The sequence below is a fragment of the Crotalus tigris genome, unplaced genomic scaffold (assembly GCF_016545835.1).
Source record: "Crotalus tigris isolate CLP2741 ecotype Arizona unplaced genomic scaffold, ASM1654583v1 scf7180000017899.1852299, whole genome shotgun sequence".
Taxonomy (NCBI): domain Eukaryota; kingdom Metazoa; phylum Chordata; class Lepidosauria; order Squamata; family Viperidae; genus Crotalus; species Crotalus tigris.
Window position 1 is genome coordinate 1,450,702 of NW_024096711.1, and position 18,510 is coordinate 1,469,211.

Sequence of the window (18,510 nt, forward strand, 5' to 3'; positions counted from 1 at the left end):
ATAAAAATTCTTTAAGGTAAACAATGCTTCAAAGTTCTTTGAAGCATTTCATCTATCGGAACCATGACAATAGGGAACAAAAAAAAAAAATCAACTAACACTATCTTAGTAGTAAAAGGTATGATAATCCTTACTGCTTTTTATTGATGCTCCAGATCAGTGATGGCGAACCTTTTAGAGACCAAGTGCCCAAACTGCAACCCAAAACCCACTTATGCATCGTCAGGTGCCAGGTGGGTATGGCCCATTGGGTGGGTATGGCTGTGGTGGTAACAGCAGACTGGGTGCGACTAAAAAGTTCAATCAATCAATTCCAACTTTGCAAGCTCTTTTTTTTCCCCGCGAGAAGTTGAAATTGACTGATTGAACCTTTTTTTTTTTTTTGTACACAGCAGTGGAGGCCTAAAGCGAAAAGGTTTTATAAAACTCAGCTGAAGGCCTAGGACTGGGGTGATGGCGTGCGTGCCCACAGAGAGGGCTCTGAGTGCCGTCTCTGGCACCTGTGCCATAGGTTCGCCACCACTGCTCCAGATCTATCAGTTGTAGCTGCTTGCCTTGGGGCAGGACCAACCATGGACATTTTAAGGCAGATTTCCTTAAATAAGTTTCATAGGGATGTTTTTCAAATTCTAGGAAATATGACACAATAGTTTGATGGAGAAAAAGAATGAGAAGCCGAAACCACCATCTTGATTTTCTTGAACCAACTAGCCTGTCTCTGTCTAGAGATAGTGGCATGCAACTTCTGTTGGTTTAAGGGCTATACCGAGGGATGGCTGGGATATTGAAAATTGCATGCCAAAAGTGGGCAGAAACTATTATTTGATGTTAATACTTTGGGTATTTGCAAAGCTTAAAGTGTCCATTTTGCTCCCCCCCCCAATGCAAAAGAAGATCAAGTTTTGTTTTTCTCCAGTCTGAGTTGTTGGATCACAAAAGAGATCTACATAGAAGGCATATGACCTCAGATTGCACTTTTTGTGCCCTTAATTCAATAAAGATAGGGAAGAGGATCTTGTAATAATTTATCCTAAGCAAATAATTTAAGAAGTGTTATGATAATTATTGCCTGACGTTTGAAGCATTGACTCATAAATAGCAAAACAATTTTGTTTTCTGTTGTGCGAGAGAGGAAGATCTGAATCATGGTTTTAAACAACAGAGATTTCAGATGACCACTGGAAATTTCCTAAGAATATAGACCATTAGATAAGTGAGAAGACCGCTTTGAAAGATCATATACTTTCTTCTCATGTAAGTTTTATGAGAAAGAGACCATTAATAAGGAATAAACCAGTAGTGGAATTGTTACTCAAATAACTTGAGTGCACTATGATTTTGAGTTTCCTTCCAGCCATATCATTGCAAACTGAAAGAAGGTTCCTAGCTCTACTTTTGGAGCTATACTATTCTATTTCTTTATCTTCTTAGTAGATTTCCCATGGTAGGAAAAAGCCTGGAAGAACTGGAGGGAACACATGGAAAAGAGACAAGGAAGACATAGCTATCTGGACCTTCCATGGAATTCTGTGGGTTAAACTGTGTGACACTGCACGACAAAAGCCGCAAGTAAAAGCATCTTGTAATTGGATAAGAGCACCTGGCAGTAATCTGGAAATGTCATTTCAGAATTGATTCATGCAATCTTGTCTATGACACATTAAAGGAGAAATTAATTGTCTTCCAAGTATATTTTGTTTAATGGATGCTAAAAAAAAGTTCAACAAGTGCCATCTTGGATCACAAAACTGCTTTGCACATATATCAAGGCATCCATTTTCCATAGCAGCTTAAGTTTTGAACACAACACATCAGTTATGTGAATATGCAGTTAAAATCACAATGTTGCTCAGTTGCCACTGCACCCATCAGGAGCTGGGGTGGGGTGTGGTAGATTGCAGTGTTAGCACTGGATGTTTTATGATGAACAATCCTTTTTTTTACAGAGCCTTCCTGATTTGGAGTGGAAAGTAGAGAAGCTGTCAAACATATACAAAATAGTTGTGGACTGTGGCTAGGCTCACTTTTGTTTAATTATTACAAGCAGGATATGCTAAATTTGTGATAACCTGCTGATTTTAATACATTCTATGTTAAGTGAATTAACCTGAAATTAGCTACATTGATTTATTTTCAGAGTACCTCCATCCCTGCTTCAACACACTTGTCTTCTATCTTTTTATGCTAACTAGATACCTAGAAAACTGAAGTTTTTCTATTTTTTTTCCTGATAATGATATCAGGAGAAAAATTAGGAGACCATAAGGTGTTCTAGGATCTGAGGGAAAAACAAATCAAGATCTAAGTAACTAAAGGACACCTAGGGTCTCTGATTAGCAAGCAGGGGTAATTTATTATATAAAATAATATCCTGAGATGTACTTAGTGGAAGTGCATGCTTCTCTAAAAAGTCATACACTCATGAGTGATGTAAGTTGTTAATGAGGTGTTCATTACCAGGCAATCTATCTTACAATTAATGGGAAACTGACTGGTTAATTGTATTGCTGCACGCTTGTTCCAGTGGAAGGACTCTGGTCTGGGCAAATGCCAGCCTTGGAAACAAGATGGAGAAGAAAGATGGTACCAGTGCAGATTGAAATAGGTAGACTTCTTATGGCTGATTGGATGGAACAAGTTGTGAGGGAAAATTCAGCAGTATTTAACACGTCTCTTCACCACTGACAGATCAAAGGAGTAAATAAACATTAGTTTCTCTCTAAGAAACTTTAGTTTGTGACACGTACTTCAAGGCTTCCAGACCTGAGGGCCATCAAAATAGCTTCCTTGCCTCTCACTGTTCTCTTTTCCCTCTGACTCCAAGCCTGGAAATCAGCTGCTTTCCTTTCTCACATGGCATAAGTTCTTGTTGATCCCTGTGAGGCTGACAATCCATTCCCTTAGAAAAACAATTTCTCTGGGGCTGAGGGAAAGAAAACACAAGTGACACATAAATGCTCTTCATACCTAGTTACAACACACACGCATACACACACACACATTCAGTTACTCTCTCTCTCTCTCTCTCTCACACACACACACACACACAAAATGCACCCAGAGGGCTATGGGAGCATCATGGCTCCTCTCTGCTGAGAGGCCTGGCTAGGATAAAGGTCTAGCCATCCTTATTATTTATATTATTACTCTTACAAGTTGTATTGAATTATAATGAAGCCACCTCACTGAAACAGAGCAAGTGATCTTGCTATTCCCCCTCTCAAGTCTGTGCACCCACAGATGAGGGCTAGCTTTCTCATGGCAGGGCAGGCTACCATCCTAATGGGCCTTTGGCTGGAAGAACGCATAGGCAGTCTTGTATGGCGATCACAGATTCCTCTCCTCCCATTACTTCAAGGTCCGTGCCACACTGCAAACTCAATCAAACCAAGGCTGAAGAGGCCTCTTTCATTTCTCTGGGCTGAAGCCCCTGGAGAGCGGCTCTCCTCTATTCTCGCTCTTCCTCTTGCTTGTTCTTACTAAGCACGAAATCTGAAGGACGGGCTAAAGCAGGAGGTCGGGTGGTCACAATGCTCCTCATAGTAGTACGTGCCGCTGAACCAGCATAAGGGGCACTGACGTCACTTTCCCATGCCCAGAGTTTTTTTTTTTTAGTACATATTTCAGGTTTACTCTCTTAGCCTCTGTCCATCCATCCCCAAGCTTTTCTCTCACGAGGACACCTCAGTGCAGCCGCTGTGCATAAAGTCATGTCATGAGAGTGTAGCCAATAAATGCTGACTTGGTGCACCGAACCCCAGAGCGAGACCTTGGCTTCTGCCTCTCAAGCCTTCAGCTGATGCCACTGTGCCACCGCCTGGCGAGGGTGTGAAATCATATCCTTCCAGTGCTTCACTTCGCCTGGTCCACTCTTCCACGACAGGTAGATCTAATGGGGGCAGGGAAACAAATTAGACAGGACTGGTCAAAAGCCACACTGTTCATTCTTATCCCCATCTCCTCACTGAGTTACCGCTCTGTGTACCTCTTCCTCCCAAACAGGTCAGCTTTAGCACATATCTTAGTGCTTGCATAACTGCCTGCTATGAAATTTTTAGCCCAGAGACAGAAGTGGCTAAGTCTATTGGAGGGGTCTTCAGACTTGGCCCTTTTATGACTTGTGGACTTCAACTCCCAGAATTCCTCAGCCTGGTATGCCCAAATGCTTCTTTCACATTTTCTCCAAGGTCAGCTGCATATGCCTTTAGCCAGCTACATGATTAAAATAGAATCATGCATTGGAATGGAACTTGTGTATAATGTGGAAATGTAAATATCAGCATGGCCAAGGCTTATCTATAGTAAGAATTCCTCTTGGAGTAGGAGGGTGCTGTCCTATGGTATGGAGAAGTGGAACACAGAAGAATGGAGCTCTGGAGAGATGGAGTTAATTTTCCCGCAACAGGGCACTGTCTGAGAGGTCCCCAGACTAACTGATGGATATTTCATGCTCTCAAATGTGCACGACAGGATACTGAGGCTTGTTTCTGACAAATCAGCATAAAAGAAGATAAAGCATAAGAGATGTAGGCAAAGAAAGCCCAGATTCTGCTTTTTCTTTACCCTTAATAAGTTTGTTATTTCACACAAGCAATTAAAAGGGCAAGGTTTCTCTTTTGGTTTCTTTGTTTTTTGTAAAATTGTGATTTGCCTTTTTAAGCAATGATTATATTTCAACTGCTTGAAGATCTTTTGTTTGATTGTTTTACATAATAAACTAGATGTACTCAGAAGCACCATTTATTGGGATGCACAGAATTGTACCTGGGCTATGTAAATCTGGTTTAAGATATGATCAGGGGATTATTTAGTCTGGTTATCTATATTTTATGATGCATTGTTAGCTAAAGCATTAGTTCATCTGGATGTATATAACAGAAATATGCTGAAAGCATTCCCAGAGAATCCAGTACAAATGGTTTTTTCATATATGACCAAAATGGCTGTTTTCATATGCACCAACATTTCAAAACATAGTAACAGGAATAACTTCATTCTATACCATCAGAGGAAGAAGTGATAAGAAAAATCCTGGACTGTGCTGAGATGGACAAATTAACAAAAGAGATAAAAGAAAAGGAAGACACAGAGTACTATATAACATGGAACAAGTGGTATGACTGGTTGGAGACTAGAAATAATAGAGGAAAATAAATATGGAAAGGTCAAAAGTGAAAATATGTGTATAATAATGTATAATAATAATATGAATTATACTTAGTAAGAAGTAGAATATGAAGGAAGAAAAATGTAAATAAGAAACAATGGGGCAATAAGGACAAATATTCTAAAGAAGAATAAGGGGGGAAATGTAAATAATAGAAGATTACCGTTACATAATCGCTGTTAAAAAAAAGGGGGAGGAGTATATACTGTGTGTATATGTGTGTTATGTTTTGCTTTGTTTTGCTTTGTTGGTTAATATATATGTATGTATGTATGTATGTATATATGTATGTATGTATGTATTAATAACTTCTTTCTTTTTCTTTTTTTTTAATTGGGTAAAATCTTTATTACAGTTGTAAAATTTGAATGATACATTATATTATTTCAATACAGTTTAGTTAACTTAAAACATTACTTTTTTTTAAAAAAAGAGAGAAGTATTATATCAATATTATGATATAAAATGTCAGTGTTAATGAGCATAAGATTATTTGGCTTTTTCATCCGAAACTGAATACAACCATTAAAAAGCTGCTCCAGATTGCATCACAGTATTTGTTGTACAGTACAATAAATTTCTGTCTTGAGTTGATTACTTAGCATTAAGATCTCTATTGTATTGTTGCTTAATATTATCTGTGCATGTTGAAGGGGAAAAAAGAAGGGGAAATGAACAAAGCAAATTTGATAGCAATCAAAATACAAAGGAAAAGAGGATGAGAAAAAGAAGGCCATCTGGCTTCTAACTTCCCTCTCTTGTGCTTTTGCTAATTTACAATATTTATAAGCATATGGACCCTTTAAAAGCCAGACTATGTGTTTGTGCCTGCCATTCTTACTTAAAATTGGTTAAGCTTCTGATGTGAATATATACTATTAATTTTGCCATTGTTGCATATTCTCAAGTTAAGTTCCCAATCAGATATTGTCAGAATTGTATCTTTCTTCCAGCATTAGACTAAATTTATTCCTGCTGCTGTGAGCATGAATCTTATTAAATTTGATGTTTTTTATTTATTTACTGTATTTATTTTTTCTGGGATTATACCTACTGAGATAAGATGGAGTTCTATTTTACATTTAAATTCCAAAATTTTCTGCACTGTTCTTTCCTAGAAGTCAGGGAAGAGCATTTTGTTGGTGATATGCATTATCTGGAATTCTTCACCTAGCAGGAATTGCCACCTGAAAAAAGCCCTTCTTGGTGGTGGTCTATGGAAAATTGTTCCTCTGAGGTATGGTTGGCCCCTAACCTGCCACTTTTCCAAAAGGCCCTAAAAACATGTTTTTAGAGATGCAGCCAATCAAGTGACTGATTTAATTATGTTGTTGCTGCCATGGGGGGGGGGGAGCAAGTGATTTTTTTAAAATGGGTTTTATTAAATGGTAAGGTTTTTAATTTTTGTAATCCACCTGGAGTCACCTATGTGTGAGTTGGGTGGCTATATAAATGTCAATCATCATCATCATCATCATCAAGCCTTAAGAACAAATGCATACCAAGCCAAAATTGAGAAAATAGCAACAGAGTGCAGTGCCATCTCTGCAAAGAAGCTGAAGAACAGTGGACCACCTAGTTAGCTGATGCAAGAAGATCACTCAGACTGACTACAAGCAACGGCATGACAAAGTAGCAACAATGATGCATTGGAAGAAATCCCATGTGCATGCAAGCAAGAACTGGTGGGTCCATAAAATAGAGAAAATAATAAAGAATGAAGAAGCTAAAACGCTCTGGGTTTTGCTGGAGGTTCTTAAGAAAAGACTGGACAACCATTTATTTGGAATGGAAAAAGGACTCTTGTCTTGGACAGGAAATTGGACTAGAAAACCTTCAAGGTCCTTTCCATCCCTATGATTCTATTTCTATTATTAATCACTATGGGCCCATTAAAGAACGTGAGTTTCTACCAACCATATTTCCTAAATTGATGGTTTCCCAATGTGTTGGACTGTAACGCCGTCTCCCATAGTATCATGACCATTTTGGTTGTAAATGATGGGCATATGAGGGGGAGGGAACACTAAGTTAAGAAATATGAATTCTGGATGGGTGGTAGCAAGAACTAAATATGTGAGACAAACTCATCAGACAAATGCTACAACATATGTATTTGTATTAAAGGTCAGGCTATAAATATGTAATGATAACACAGGCATTGTGACGTAACCACGTACATGTTATCATTTTGGCATCACTGCTGCAGACAAAACAGAACTCAGAGATATAACTCCAGTTCTTACTCCCAGGTAACTGCCCTGGATTTCACATCTTCAGTATGAAGTTAATGTGTTGCTCTGTTGGCTGGAATTTTTCACCCACACCAGCTACCCTCCAGCCTTTATTTCTCTTCTGCTGCGCAAATGTGTTGGAGGTGTCAGAATTAGTTTACATGGCAAAGCTAAGAAGTGTTAATCCCTGTGGTAGATTTAGTTATTTTTATCAACTGGGTTTCTATACTGCTGCATGGAGGATGTGTGTGTCATCTTCTCCCCCACAATGACAGCCAAGATCTGTCTTCCAGAATCACTAATGTAGCTTTCTGACTCTCACTCAAAGCCATGTGATTTCATAACTTGACTGGAGGTTGACAATAGTAATTATTCACTCACTCATTATTATCACATAGTTTCAGCAGAGGCTGAGGCAGCTGAGCTATTCTAATACTCAAATTGCGTAAGTTTTGCTTTTAGTTGATCTTGATGTTTTATTCTATTTAGTGACCGTGGGTTTCATAACTGAAACTTAGCTTTAACTTTGCTCAGAATCTCTCCCTAACTAATCAGAACCTGAATGAAATCCCTTCTTTTCCTACATTTCCATCCAATATCTTTGCAAGTATTTGGGAAGATTGTTAAGAATCTTAACAATGCTTAAAGCATTGCCCTGCAGAAAATTAGCACAGAGCACGGTCATTATTTTCCAAGCCTGACACACAAGCCTTCTTGTGGAGTTGATTTCCTGGTCTGGTCTGACAGTTAGCTGGTTTTCTACTTACTGCAATTCCAAACAGAAGCAACCCATGAAAGTCAAGAATCGGTACCCTGTGTCTGCTTTCCTTCCTCAGGAAATTGGATTCTCTACAGAGACTTTACGGGTCTTGAGCAAAACTAATCACTAATTTCTCAAGGACCAGATCAAGCATGCATTACCTGTACAATTTTGTTATGCTTAAATTGTCATCTTACTGACGCTGAGTTCATGTTATGTTGATTTTAATTTGATACACATGCCATTTGTTTTAATATCATGTCATATTATGGAACAGTTTTCTCTCTGTGGCACAAATCAAACATCAAGATTAGGATGTCAATTTATTATTATTCACTAATGAGAACAGAATTGTATATATTTAATGTATTTAAATCAGATTTAAAGCTAATTAATTTAAAGTGCTGTATATAAGCTTGCAGTTTAAAACAAGAAGTCAACTCTTCAGCTATTAAAATGTTCCATTTAATATTTCCTGAAGTTCATTAAGCTAAATAGTTATACAATATATCATTGAATTGCAAAATGTCAAAGGATAATTGACCTTGTTGAAAAAAACAGTACAAAATGGCATTGGGTAAGGAAGCATGACATATAATTTTGTGATTACTTTGCCAAGCATTTACTTCTGTCCTATACTACAAATTATAAGCTTTGGATGGATCCATTTGACTAATATTTTCCACAAATTGCTTTAAAGCAGAAGTCACAATATAATACTAGTTAGTAGAATAACTATGCACAGATTCAAATCAGAATGCTGAACTGTTGTAGCAGAAATTGCTGGACATGCCAAGGAACTGTGCTAACATGTTGGTTCCGATTTGCTCTTAATATTATCTCAATACCCAGCTGTGATATCTATAAAAATTAAAAACTGAACTTGTTGGCAGCACACACACTGTTTGCACATAGAGTGCCCAAAGATCTATATCTAGTTAATGGTTAATTTAAGATTTTTGTTAGAGACTCAGATTGGAAACTCAGATTCAAGTTTATCCTAAGTAAATATTCTCTACTCCAGAAGGATGAGGACTGCAGGAATATTTTGAGACAAATCAAGATATATTTAGTACAAATCTCCTACTGTGCTATTCTTGTAGACATTTGAGATATAGAATTTAAAGTAGGACAAGCTGCAAGCACTACATGTGCCAGCAAGGGCAGAAGCTATGTCTGGATATAGTAGAGTAAATTTGCTTTCTTTTTATCACATCCCACTTCAATTGTTTGTAATGGAGAGAGAATTTAGTTACCTACTCTCCAGACTCGTGTTGTGAAAGATTCAAGATTTTCTAAGAGGACAAATGATTGGATCCATTTCTGTGGTGTATTGCTCCTGACCAACCCATGAATTATTCCAGGGTCTTCTGCTGGTTTCTACTGCTAGGAACAGTAGAAATATACTCAGGACTAAAGTGGTAGGCAAAATAGCCCTAAAACTAATGGACCAATCTACCCCATCTGTTCTTTTCTGAAATGGCTGCTCAAGGGAGTTAGGATTGCTCTGAATATTAAACTACAACTGAATGTTTTGGAGGGAAAGTGAGGGTCAAAATGGGAGCTGGAAGCCTTTGGGAGTCAAAACTCTGTTCTTTCCACTTGGAGCACCCCTCCCCCCCAATATCATACTGTTAAAGTCCAGCCACCAAATTTCAATTATAATTCATCCCTTTCTGCCTTTGGCATAATCCTTTAATCCTAAACCCTGTACAGAAATTGTATCTTCCATTATCATTATGCTTTAGTTTTCATCCTGTGTTACATATAGATTGTCTCATCTCTTCTTGTTACCTCTTACTATTGACATTTAGCTGTGGGACCAAAGGTAGAGGAAATTTTCTTTTTGCAAAGTTGTTCTTTCCTGGACTAGTGATTTGAAATTATTTTGGCTTACATCTATCATACAAGGGGTTCTAATAAAATATTTTTGTTCAAATATACGAGGAGGGGTTCAGCTGATGTAAAGCTGCAAGGAACTAAAGCAGTAATAGTATTTCTGACAGGAAATCATGTGTATTTGAGGAGGAATGTAAATCCTAAATTCTGATAAGCAAGCAAGGAGCTTATCCTTAGCCAAAGGGATAACCTACCTTTCCAATGACATCATTCCGGCTCAGCTTGTCCTTATCCATGACTGTAATGATTATGGTGGTCTCCCTCAGCTTCTCTGTGGGGATGTCAAACATGAAGGATTCATTGAACACTGGGTTCAGGCATCGCTTCATCACCACTGTCTTCTTCTTTTCCACCCGCTTATCTTTGTACATGAGCCACACCTTCACATAGGGATCTGATGCAAGAAAAATGGACATGATTGCTAGGATTTAACTGAGGAAACAGTGTAAGTTATAGAGGGAACATGCCAGTAGTTAAGCATCACACTTATTAAAGCTGCTAATAATCAATTTTTTCTTACAGTGTGATGCACTTGAATGAAATTTGAAAGTACAAGGTTCAGTTTTATTTATATAAAAAGCTCCAATTGTAAGTTTAAGTTCTACATAGGAAAATGAATGGGCATTCGTTCTATTGGGAGCCTGTGGGGCATGAATACAGTATGTATGTAGTTCCTTAAAGCAGCCCTGCCATTGCCAAGGGTGCCCATAAAATCCCAGAAAAGACACAGCTACTTTAAAGACTTGCAAAAAAAAATGCTATATTCAAGTTTCTGAATACTTTGTACCATTTAAAAAAAAAATCAAATCTGAAATACTGCGTAGCATCAGTTGTTATATTTCATTTCCAGGAAGTTATTTATACATGTGACTTTTAATCATTCTTCTGTAGACTGGAAAGCCAAAGACAGCCTTGTCCATTTTCTCCACTTGATCAACTTTGTTTATGCATGGGGATGTGCAGCCATCAATCCACCACTCAACGTCACACTGAACTCTTAAAACCCAAATGATTACCTATCTCTGATATACATTGACATTTCTCCAGCCTGTTTTTTTAAAATAATTAGTTAATTTTGGCATTTCCCATTTACAATGCATCCTAAAATGATGCACAATGAGTTATGCTATTGTTCCAAATATAGAGGACACACACAAGCACATAGAGACACAAATTTGGCTTGTCTTTTCAGCCCTTTAAAGGACTCTTCTGCTATATGGCACCTGTTGTTTTAGGAAGACTTTTGACCGTGTAAGTGGAATACCGCCTTGGTAATGGTTAGTATTTCTCCTGTTACACACAGAATCCTGGATAAGGTAAGGCTGCATCATTTCTGTCAGTCAGTGATGTAAAACATAAATAACACCCAGTTCTTGCATCCCAGCTGGAGGAAAAAGGTCTGCTCATCAAACACATTCTGATATTTCACAGATTTCTACCAGATTTACCACAAACATAAGTGTCCAAGCTTCTAAGGCAGAGTCCCCAACCTGATGGGCACCAGGGACCAGTTACGTGGAGAGAGACTTTTCCACGGACCAGAGAGGGCGTGATTTTGTGTGCTGCCTGTATTTCCCAGGTGGGGCTTTGCTTGTTTGTGTAGACCCATTGCTGGCATGCCATGGCCCGGTACCGGTCCATGGACTAGGGGATGGGGATCTTTGTTCTAAGGAAAAGGTTAATTTGTAAGTGACTTTTGACTTGAGATTATTTGCTACTGTTCTGGAATTCAATACCTGATGTTCCCCCAATATCCATGGCTTTAAGATTCCGAGCTTTGATAATATTCACAGTAATGGAGTTAGCAGAAGGATTGTAGCAAAGGGACAGAAGTAGTTCTCCTCGGCTTCCCTGGAAAAATGAACAGAGATGAGAAAATTTTGTCTGATGTTTGACATCACTGATGCCCCTCCTAAAGGTTCACTATGCTTGGAACTGAAGTCTTCTGAGCATGCCTCTGGATTTGGTCTGTTCATTCTATACAGAATACAGCCCCCATCTTAAATTAGGGAGTCCATAACTTTCATCTGATCAACAGCCACAGCATGCTGTGTGACCTAATGAAAACTGCACTCCTACAGGAAACAAAACAAGGGTTGAAACAAGTGTTTTTAGTACAGGTAGTCCTTGACTTATGACCATAATGGAGTCTGCCCATAACTGTAAATTGTGACAATCATAAAGCAGGTTACCCACATGGCCAACCCGATTTTATGAACCTTTTGGTGGTGAATTTGCGACCACTAAGCAAATACTAGGATCGTTAAGCAAATGCTGTGATCGTTAAGCAAAACCATTTGATTGGTTTTGTGGAAATCTGGAAGTAAATACCAGTTTTTGGCAAACATGTAGTCACATGACTATGGGACATTGCAAGTGGTTGTAAATGTGGTCCAGTTGCTCAGTGCACAGAATGCATTCATGTGACTGTGCGGGTGGGGGACACTGGAATTTCAGAACTTGGTTGTAAATACCCCTGGGGAGGTCTGACGTAACTTCAAATGGTTGTTAAGTGACTATCTATATATTGGTGATTATCTCTATCTGCTAGTCTTAAGGCACTCTTTTCTCCCTTTAGCTCTTCTGCAGTGCAGAAATTGGACCAAAGGCACTTATAAAAGAATCTACAGGGGCACAAAAAGATGTTGGTAAGATGTTTGCAGCTTTTGAGCTGTTATTTTTGTACCTTTGTGCTAACTGGTAAAAATATTGGCTGAAATAATTATTTGTATTCATGTTAATCAAGGACAACAATACTTATGGCTGGTAGCCGTGTTCTGGAGTGCCAGTTTGGATTACAACAGGATAGCATAAACAAGCATGGGAATTCAAAAAGGAGGCAAGACTAACAATTTTGCTTTTGGATTGAGTACGTTGGAAAAAAGGACTGCTTTTTAAGAGCATTTGTTATAGTCTTTTTTTATAGTAAAGGAATGCCTTCTCTATCACATATACTGTAGTTGCTTGATTGTAGCAATACCATTCAGTGAGAAAAATTCCCCTTGTTACGATTGTGATGTCGATATGCAAGCTATTAAACATATTGTACCAGATTGCCCATGACGTGCATTCTCTGGTTCCCTAGATCTGCGTGAACCAACTTGAGGCGATTACCTGGATAGCTGAATTGGACATCCAGTTATGAAGCCACTGCCATACCCCCCCCCCACAGAAGTTTTACTTATAATTACGTGGACTGTGTATATATGTTTACTTCCATTTTGTCATATTCTCATCATAGACTAAACAATAATAATAATATTTCAGTGAATATAACAAGCAAACTTCATATACTGTGTTTTGTGCTGCTGACAAATAATCAGTATATTTAGAAGCATTACAGGTGGGTGTTAGGGTTAGTGGCTTCTCTCACTCTCTGTATCAGCCTTACATGGTATCTACCACCATACTTGATATCTTGCTGGTATTAAGGTTTTATGCCCTTATATGGCATTATAAAAAGAAGCAGGAAGGATCTCATGAACAGTACTTCAGAAGCTTGATACCCTCTTGCCATGCTAGGGAAAGTGTGCAAAGTTGCAAAGTAAAACTAGTATCTTACACTCCCATCACTGCAGGGCTTTAGGTCTTTCCAGAAAGTCTGCATCTGAGTCAAGTCCAATTTGTTGAGAGGAATGGAAACTTCTCCAATTGGATCATTACGACTAAACCGATCATAATCCAAGACCTGTAGATACAGCACCCGCTGAACCACTTTTTCATATGGGAAACCTGATGAAAGCAAAGAAGCAGATGAGAAAGAGACAGAGAGAAATAAAGAAAACAAGAGATGAAATATAGTTAAGCAGAGTAACAAGAATTTGAAATGTAAAAATGGCTTCATCTGAAGACAGTCATTCCCTTGTATGTAGTGGTCTTTTCCATAGTAATGTACCAAATCGAATAAGGATAACGGCAACTATGCTTACAGATAATCTTGTAGCTTTGGATAACTTTTTAGTCTTCTAGACTTTTTTTGTCCTGTGCCTTCAAGTCTGTCTTGTCTCTGGAGTATGCAGTTTTCTTGGCAACAGTTCTGGAAATGGTTTACCCTTGCCTTTTTCTTAGGGCTGAGAGACAGTGACTGTCCCAAGGTCACCTAGCTGGCTTCTAAGGACTAGAATGCCTATCTCTAGACGGCTATCTTAACCACCACACCAAATTGGCTTTCGTCTTCTAGATCAGTGGTTCTCAACCTGTGGGTCGGGACCCCATTTGGGGTCGAACGACCATTTCACGGGGGTCGCCAAACAACGCAGTCGCCATTTTTTTTCCTCTTTTCCTTAGCTGTGCTACTCCCTTTTATTCTATTGGCTTTTGAAAGCCAATAGAATAGACTCTCTTGAATAGAGTCTAATTCTATTGGCTTTCAAAAGCCAATAGGAATTGTCCAGGCTGTCTCTGCCTGCTGAGCCCGCCAAAAGTCCCATTCTGCAAATGGTGCTGCACCAGTTGAGTAGTCCTCGACTTACGACTGGTTGAGTAGTCCTCGACTTACGACCGGTTGGGGTCGCGGCATTAAAAAGATTGAGAACCACTGTTCTAGATTAACGAGTAATAATAAAGTTTTATTAATTCAAATTGATGCTTCAGGGAACTGACTGGCTGCTCTAAGAGCTAGGACTAATCCTGGCCTTCATCCATAATTTGCACTTAGATTACTAGTAAAGAATTTGGTTCTTTCTATGTTTCCCTGGAGAATGGTACTAAATGTAATGGAATAAGGGCACGATCTAACTTGGCAGAAGGCAAGACAATTGGATAAAGTAAAGGAGACATAAGGTAACACAAATTGACCAGATGAAATAGGTGGACCATGGTATGACTTGAGAGAATGTAATAGATCAATGATTTAGAGCTGTATTCCTCAACTTGACATCCTTCAGTACATTGGACTTCAATTCCCGTAATACTCAGATGCTATTGTATGTACAACAATTGCATGCTTATGCCCTCAGTACATGCACATTTCCATATTTAAAATATTAAAGAAGCTTTTTTTATTTCAGCCTTTAGTAGGAGTGGTCAATAGCAATGCTTTTTTGTTGTGATGTAAAAAAACTGTTGTCATGAACCACCACGTCAATACTGCATTCTTTACAGCTATAGGGCACAAAAATGATATCCCTATTGTGTTGGGAGAATGAGAATAATCTCACACAGAATCTCCCTACTGGTATTTGCATTACTTTAAACTCAGATCTGGAGCTTCATGCTACCTCAACTTCACCTGTTTGGCAGCTGAGATAATGTCCAGTTCAACAATCATGTGCTTGAAGTAATAAAAAAGCAGGCTTTTATTTTACCTCAATGAACTCTGAACAGTTTATTGGCATGAAGACTTACCTTATCTTGTCTCCTGGCCTCTGGGTTTCAGCTAATGCAATTCTGTTCATGGGCTTTTAAAAGGGGAGGGTAGCTTGATTGTTTCACAAGCTTTCTTTCACAACAACTGCTCAGAGTTTTTTTTTCTCCATTCAGCTAGTCAAATACACATTATCATGATGATTGTATTTTAAAATATTGACGGCATTTATTTAAGCTGTACAGTATTTGAATTACTTGCTAATCCTTGAAAATATATCCAAATACATAGTAGGCAAGGCAAAGGGAGCTACAGTGAAGTCTAATTTTTGTTGCTCTAAAACCGTCTCTTCCACCCAGTCATCTGCTCACCAAAAATCTTCAGTATTTTGTCGTGATGCCAACTTGCAGGCATTGTTTAGAATGTACCATTTCCCCCCCTCCACTAGAACAACATTCAGCTATTGTTATAATGCTACTTGGAAGAACACCTGATTGAAAAATTGCTTCTATGCTATTTTTTCATCATCAGTTGTAGTCATAGGCTTTTAATAGCAACAAAGGAAAGAGAGTTTGGCAGCACAACAGCTCCTCCTTTTACTAACTGTTATAACATTTTGTAAATGGCAGACAACACACCCAATGTGTTCCAGAAATGAAGTTGGAAATTGGGACTAGAAATGCAATTTTGGAATTTACTACCAAGAGATGCGAATCCTGGTTACCAGCAGTGGTTGTCTTCAAAAACGTGTTGGACCAATTCAGGGAAGTTATGGGATGAAGGGCTGTTAGTTTTGATGGTAATAGGACTGTCTCTAAAGACCTTCTGCTGGGAGACTAGTGGGCTTTCTTTTGTGATTGGTTGATTAACATTGAGAATGGACTGCTGGAAAAGATGGGCCAGTGGTCTGATCCACCATGGCAATGCTTATGTTTTTCTTTTCTTCAGTGAACATATTCATTTTGTGAGAGCTTTTAACTCTCCCATGCTAGAATATTAGTAGAGATAAAAGGAGGTGGATTATGGTGTGGTCATTAGGAGAAACCCTGGGTGTGTAAACTCTAAAGCCTTCAAACATGTTTGTGTTCTTCAGAAATAGTTACACTAGCCTGGTGAAAAAAGGCAAGAAGAGTGATGAACATTGTCCACCCTTTCTTTCTGTCCCATCTGGAGAAGAGTGGCACCTCCCCAAAATGTTAAAATGTTCAACTTTGAAACATTCCTTCTAGGACAAAAGGATTGCCACAGTTAATCAGTCCTCCTCTGACCACACTGTCTTTTTCTATTCACAATCAAGTTTCCTGCGTGTCAGCAGTTTTCTTTCAACTATGTTACTTGTCTTTAAGTTTGGGAAATGAAGACCACTACCATGCTTGAGAGGCTGAAAACCTAACTATGAGACAGATTTATTTAGCAAAGCCTTGACTTCAGTAATCAGAATCTTAGACCTTCTTACCTACCTTCAAAAAGAAAGGTCTCATTCCAATGTGGATTTAAGTTCTTCCTTTTCACCTTTGTCTCCAGTTTGTGCTTTTTATCTGGCAGGAGATAAATTTTGACAAAAGGGTCACTTGTGCCACTGAAATCCTTGGCTGGCAGCTCCTGAGCTTTCAGTATTTTGACAGTGAGAGTCGATTCCTGGAAATTATAGCCAACACTAAATTGGATGCGGCCCAGATTCTCTCGGCTGGAGCTGTCATGTCCCTCATCATCCTCAGATCCAGGGGAAAGCTATAGTGCAAGAGAACAGGAGAAAGACATAGCTGTGAAGGTCTGGTATGTGATGTTTATCTTCTGTATCCAATTAAGTTTTAACACAAGAACCCTCAGAGGAATTTGCTCTGCTAGCTAATAGAGATCTCCTGTAGGTTAAACATGAGCAACTGATAAGAACATATTTCTCATGGTTCATTACCTTTAATAAGGTAATGATAATGTTATGCTTTATATTTTATTACTCCAAAAGAACATTTTCTTTTACAGTCAGCTTCATCCTAGCTCCCTCACAGTCAAAAGAGAAGAAATTCCTGCAGCTCTTTGATTCTGAGAGTTTGAGACATTTCCAAGCTGTCTGATGTCCTTAGGTGAGAAACAACACTAAAAAAAACCCTGTCCAAGTATAAGCAGTGTTGAAAGGAAAGAGCATTGGGAAATAAATACAGAGAGGAGATATGCTGTTAACATAAGCTCTATTTAATCACCGACCCAACTGGGAGTAAGCCTGGGGGACAGGAAATATTCTATTAAGAACAGTGTAACTTGGGTACTCATTAGTAGGGTGTGAAGTTGAAAAGCTCAAAAAGACTTTGTCCCACTGTCAGCAGCTACTGTTCCAGCCTCCTTGTGAAGTGACTCACTTTTCACCTCCCGTATCATTCATGACTTCACTATAAGCCCCCCGAGGTTGGATCAAGAACAGGAAGCGCTCTCCATTTACCTACAGCATTTTCAGTTTGATTTCATTTTATTTATTTGCAGTCTGCAATTTCCCATGCTGCATGAATTGTCAAAATAATAATAAATAAACAATTGTGTAGCACAATTCTCTCTCATAACACACAAACAGATGGTGGTGCTGTTTCTCCTGCTTATTTTTCACTGGTGCAGACAAATAATTTCAGAACTTGGACTTAAAGGTTTTAGCTGTCCATTGTGCATTAGTTTCAATGACTCAACAAGCTAAGATTATCTTTTCCCTACCTGTTGAGATTCCATGTTTTGCAACTGTTTTTACATTCTCTATAATTAAAATATCAGTAAATAAAAATATAAACCCACTGATGAATCCTGATCAGAGGAAATGTTCTGAACATGTGCCTGGAATTAAGGAGAAACTTCTTAACAGTGAGGACAATTAACCATTGGGACAGCTTGCCTTCAGAAGCTGTGGGTGCTTCATCACTGGATATTTTTAAGAAGAGACTGGACAGTCACTTGTCTGAAATGGTACAGGATCTCTTGCTTGAGCAGTGGGTTGAACTAGAAGACCCCCAAGGTCCCTTCCAGCTCTATTCTGATTGACTGATTGATTGAAATTCATGATACTATCAGAAATACAATAGCATTTGCTTCAGCTGCTCTGATTCTAAAAACAGTTTGCAGTAAGTACTATTTTTTTTTGCAGATGGTATCCTCTGTTTAAGTG

The 18,510-nt window shown here is 38.6% G+C and overlaps 1 protein-coding gene across 5 annotated transcripts in view; it reads right to left on the reverse strand.

Moving 5' to 3' along the window:
• Positions 1-1,676: 1,676 nt before the first annotated feature.
• SYT7 (synaptotagmin 7) overlaps positions 1,677-18,510 on the reverse strand; it is a 243,219-nt gene continuing 226,385 nt past the window's right edge. For all 5 annotated transcript variants that reach the window (XM_039344301.1, XM_039344302.1, XM_039344304.1 and 2 more), the window contains 5 exons: positions 16,826-17,096; positions 13,623-13,792; positions 11,797-11,911; positions 10,255-10,454; positions 1,677-3,889 (listed from right to left, as the gene is read on the reverse strand). In XM_039344301.1, the coding sequence (XP_039200235.1) occupies positions 3,785-3,889; positions 10,255-10,454; positions 11,797-11,911; positions 13,623-13,792; positions 16,826-17,096 (861 nt within the window). In that variant the 3' untranslated portion in view covers positions 1,677-3,784. The remainder of the gene's footprint in view (positions 3,890-10,254; positions 10,455-11,796; positions 11,912-13,622; positions 13,793-16,825; positions 17,097-18,510) is intronic.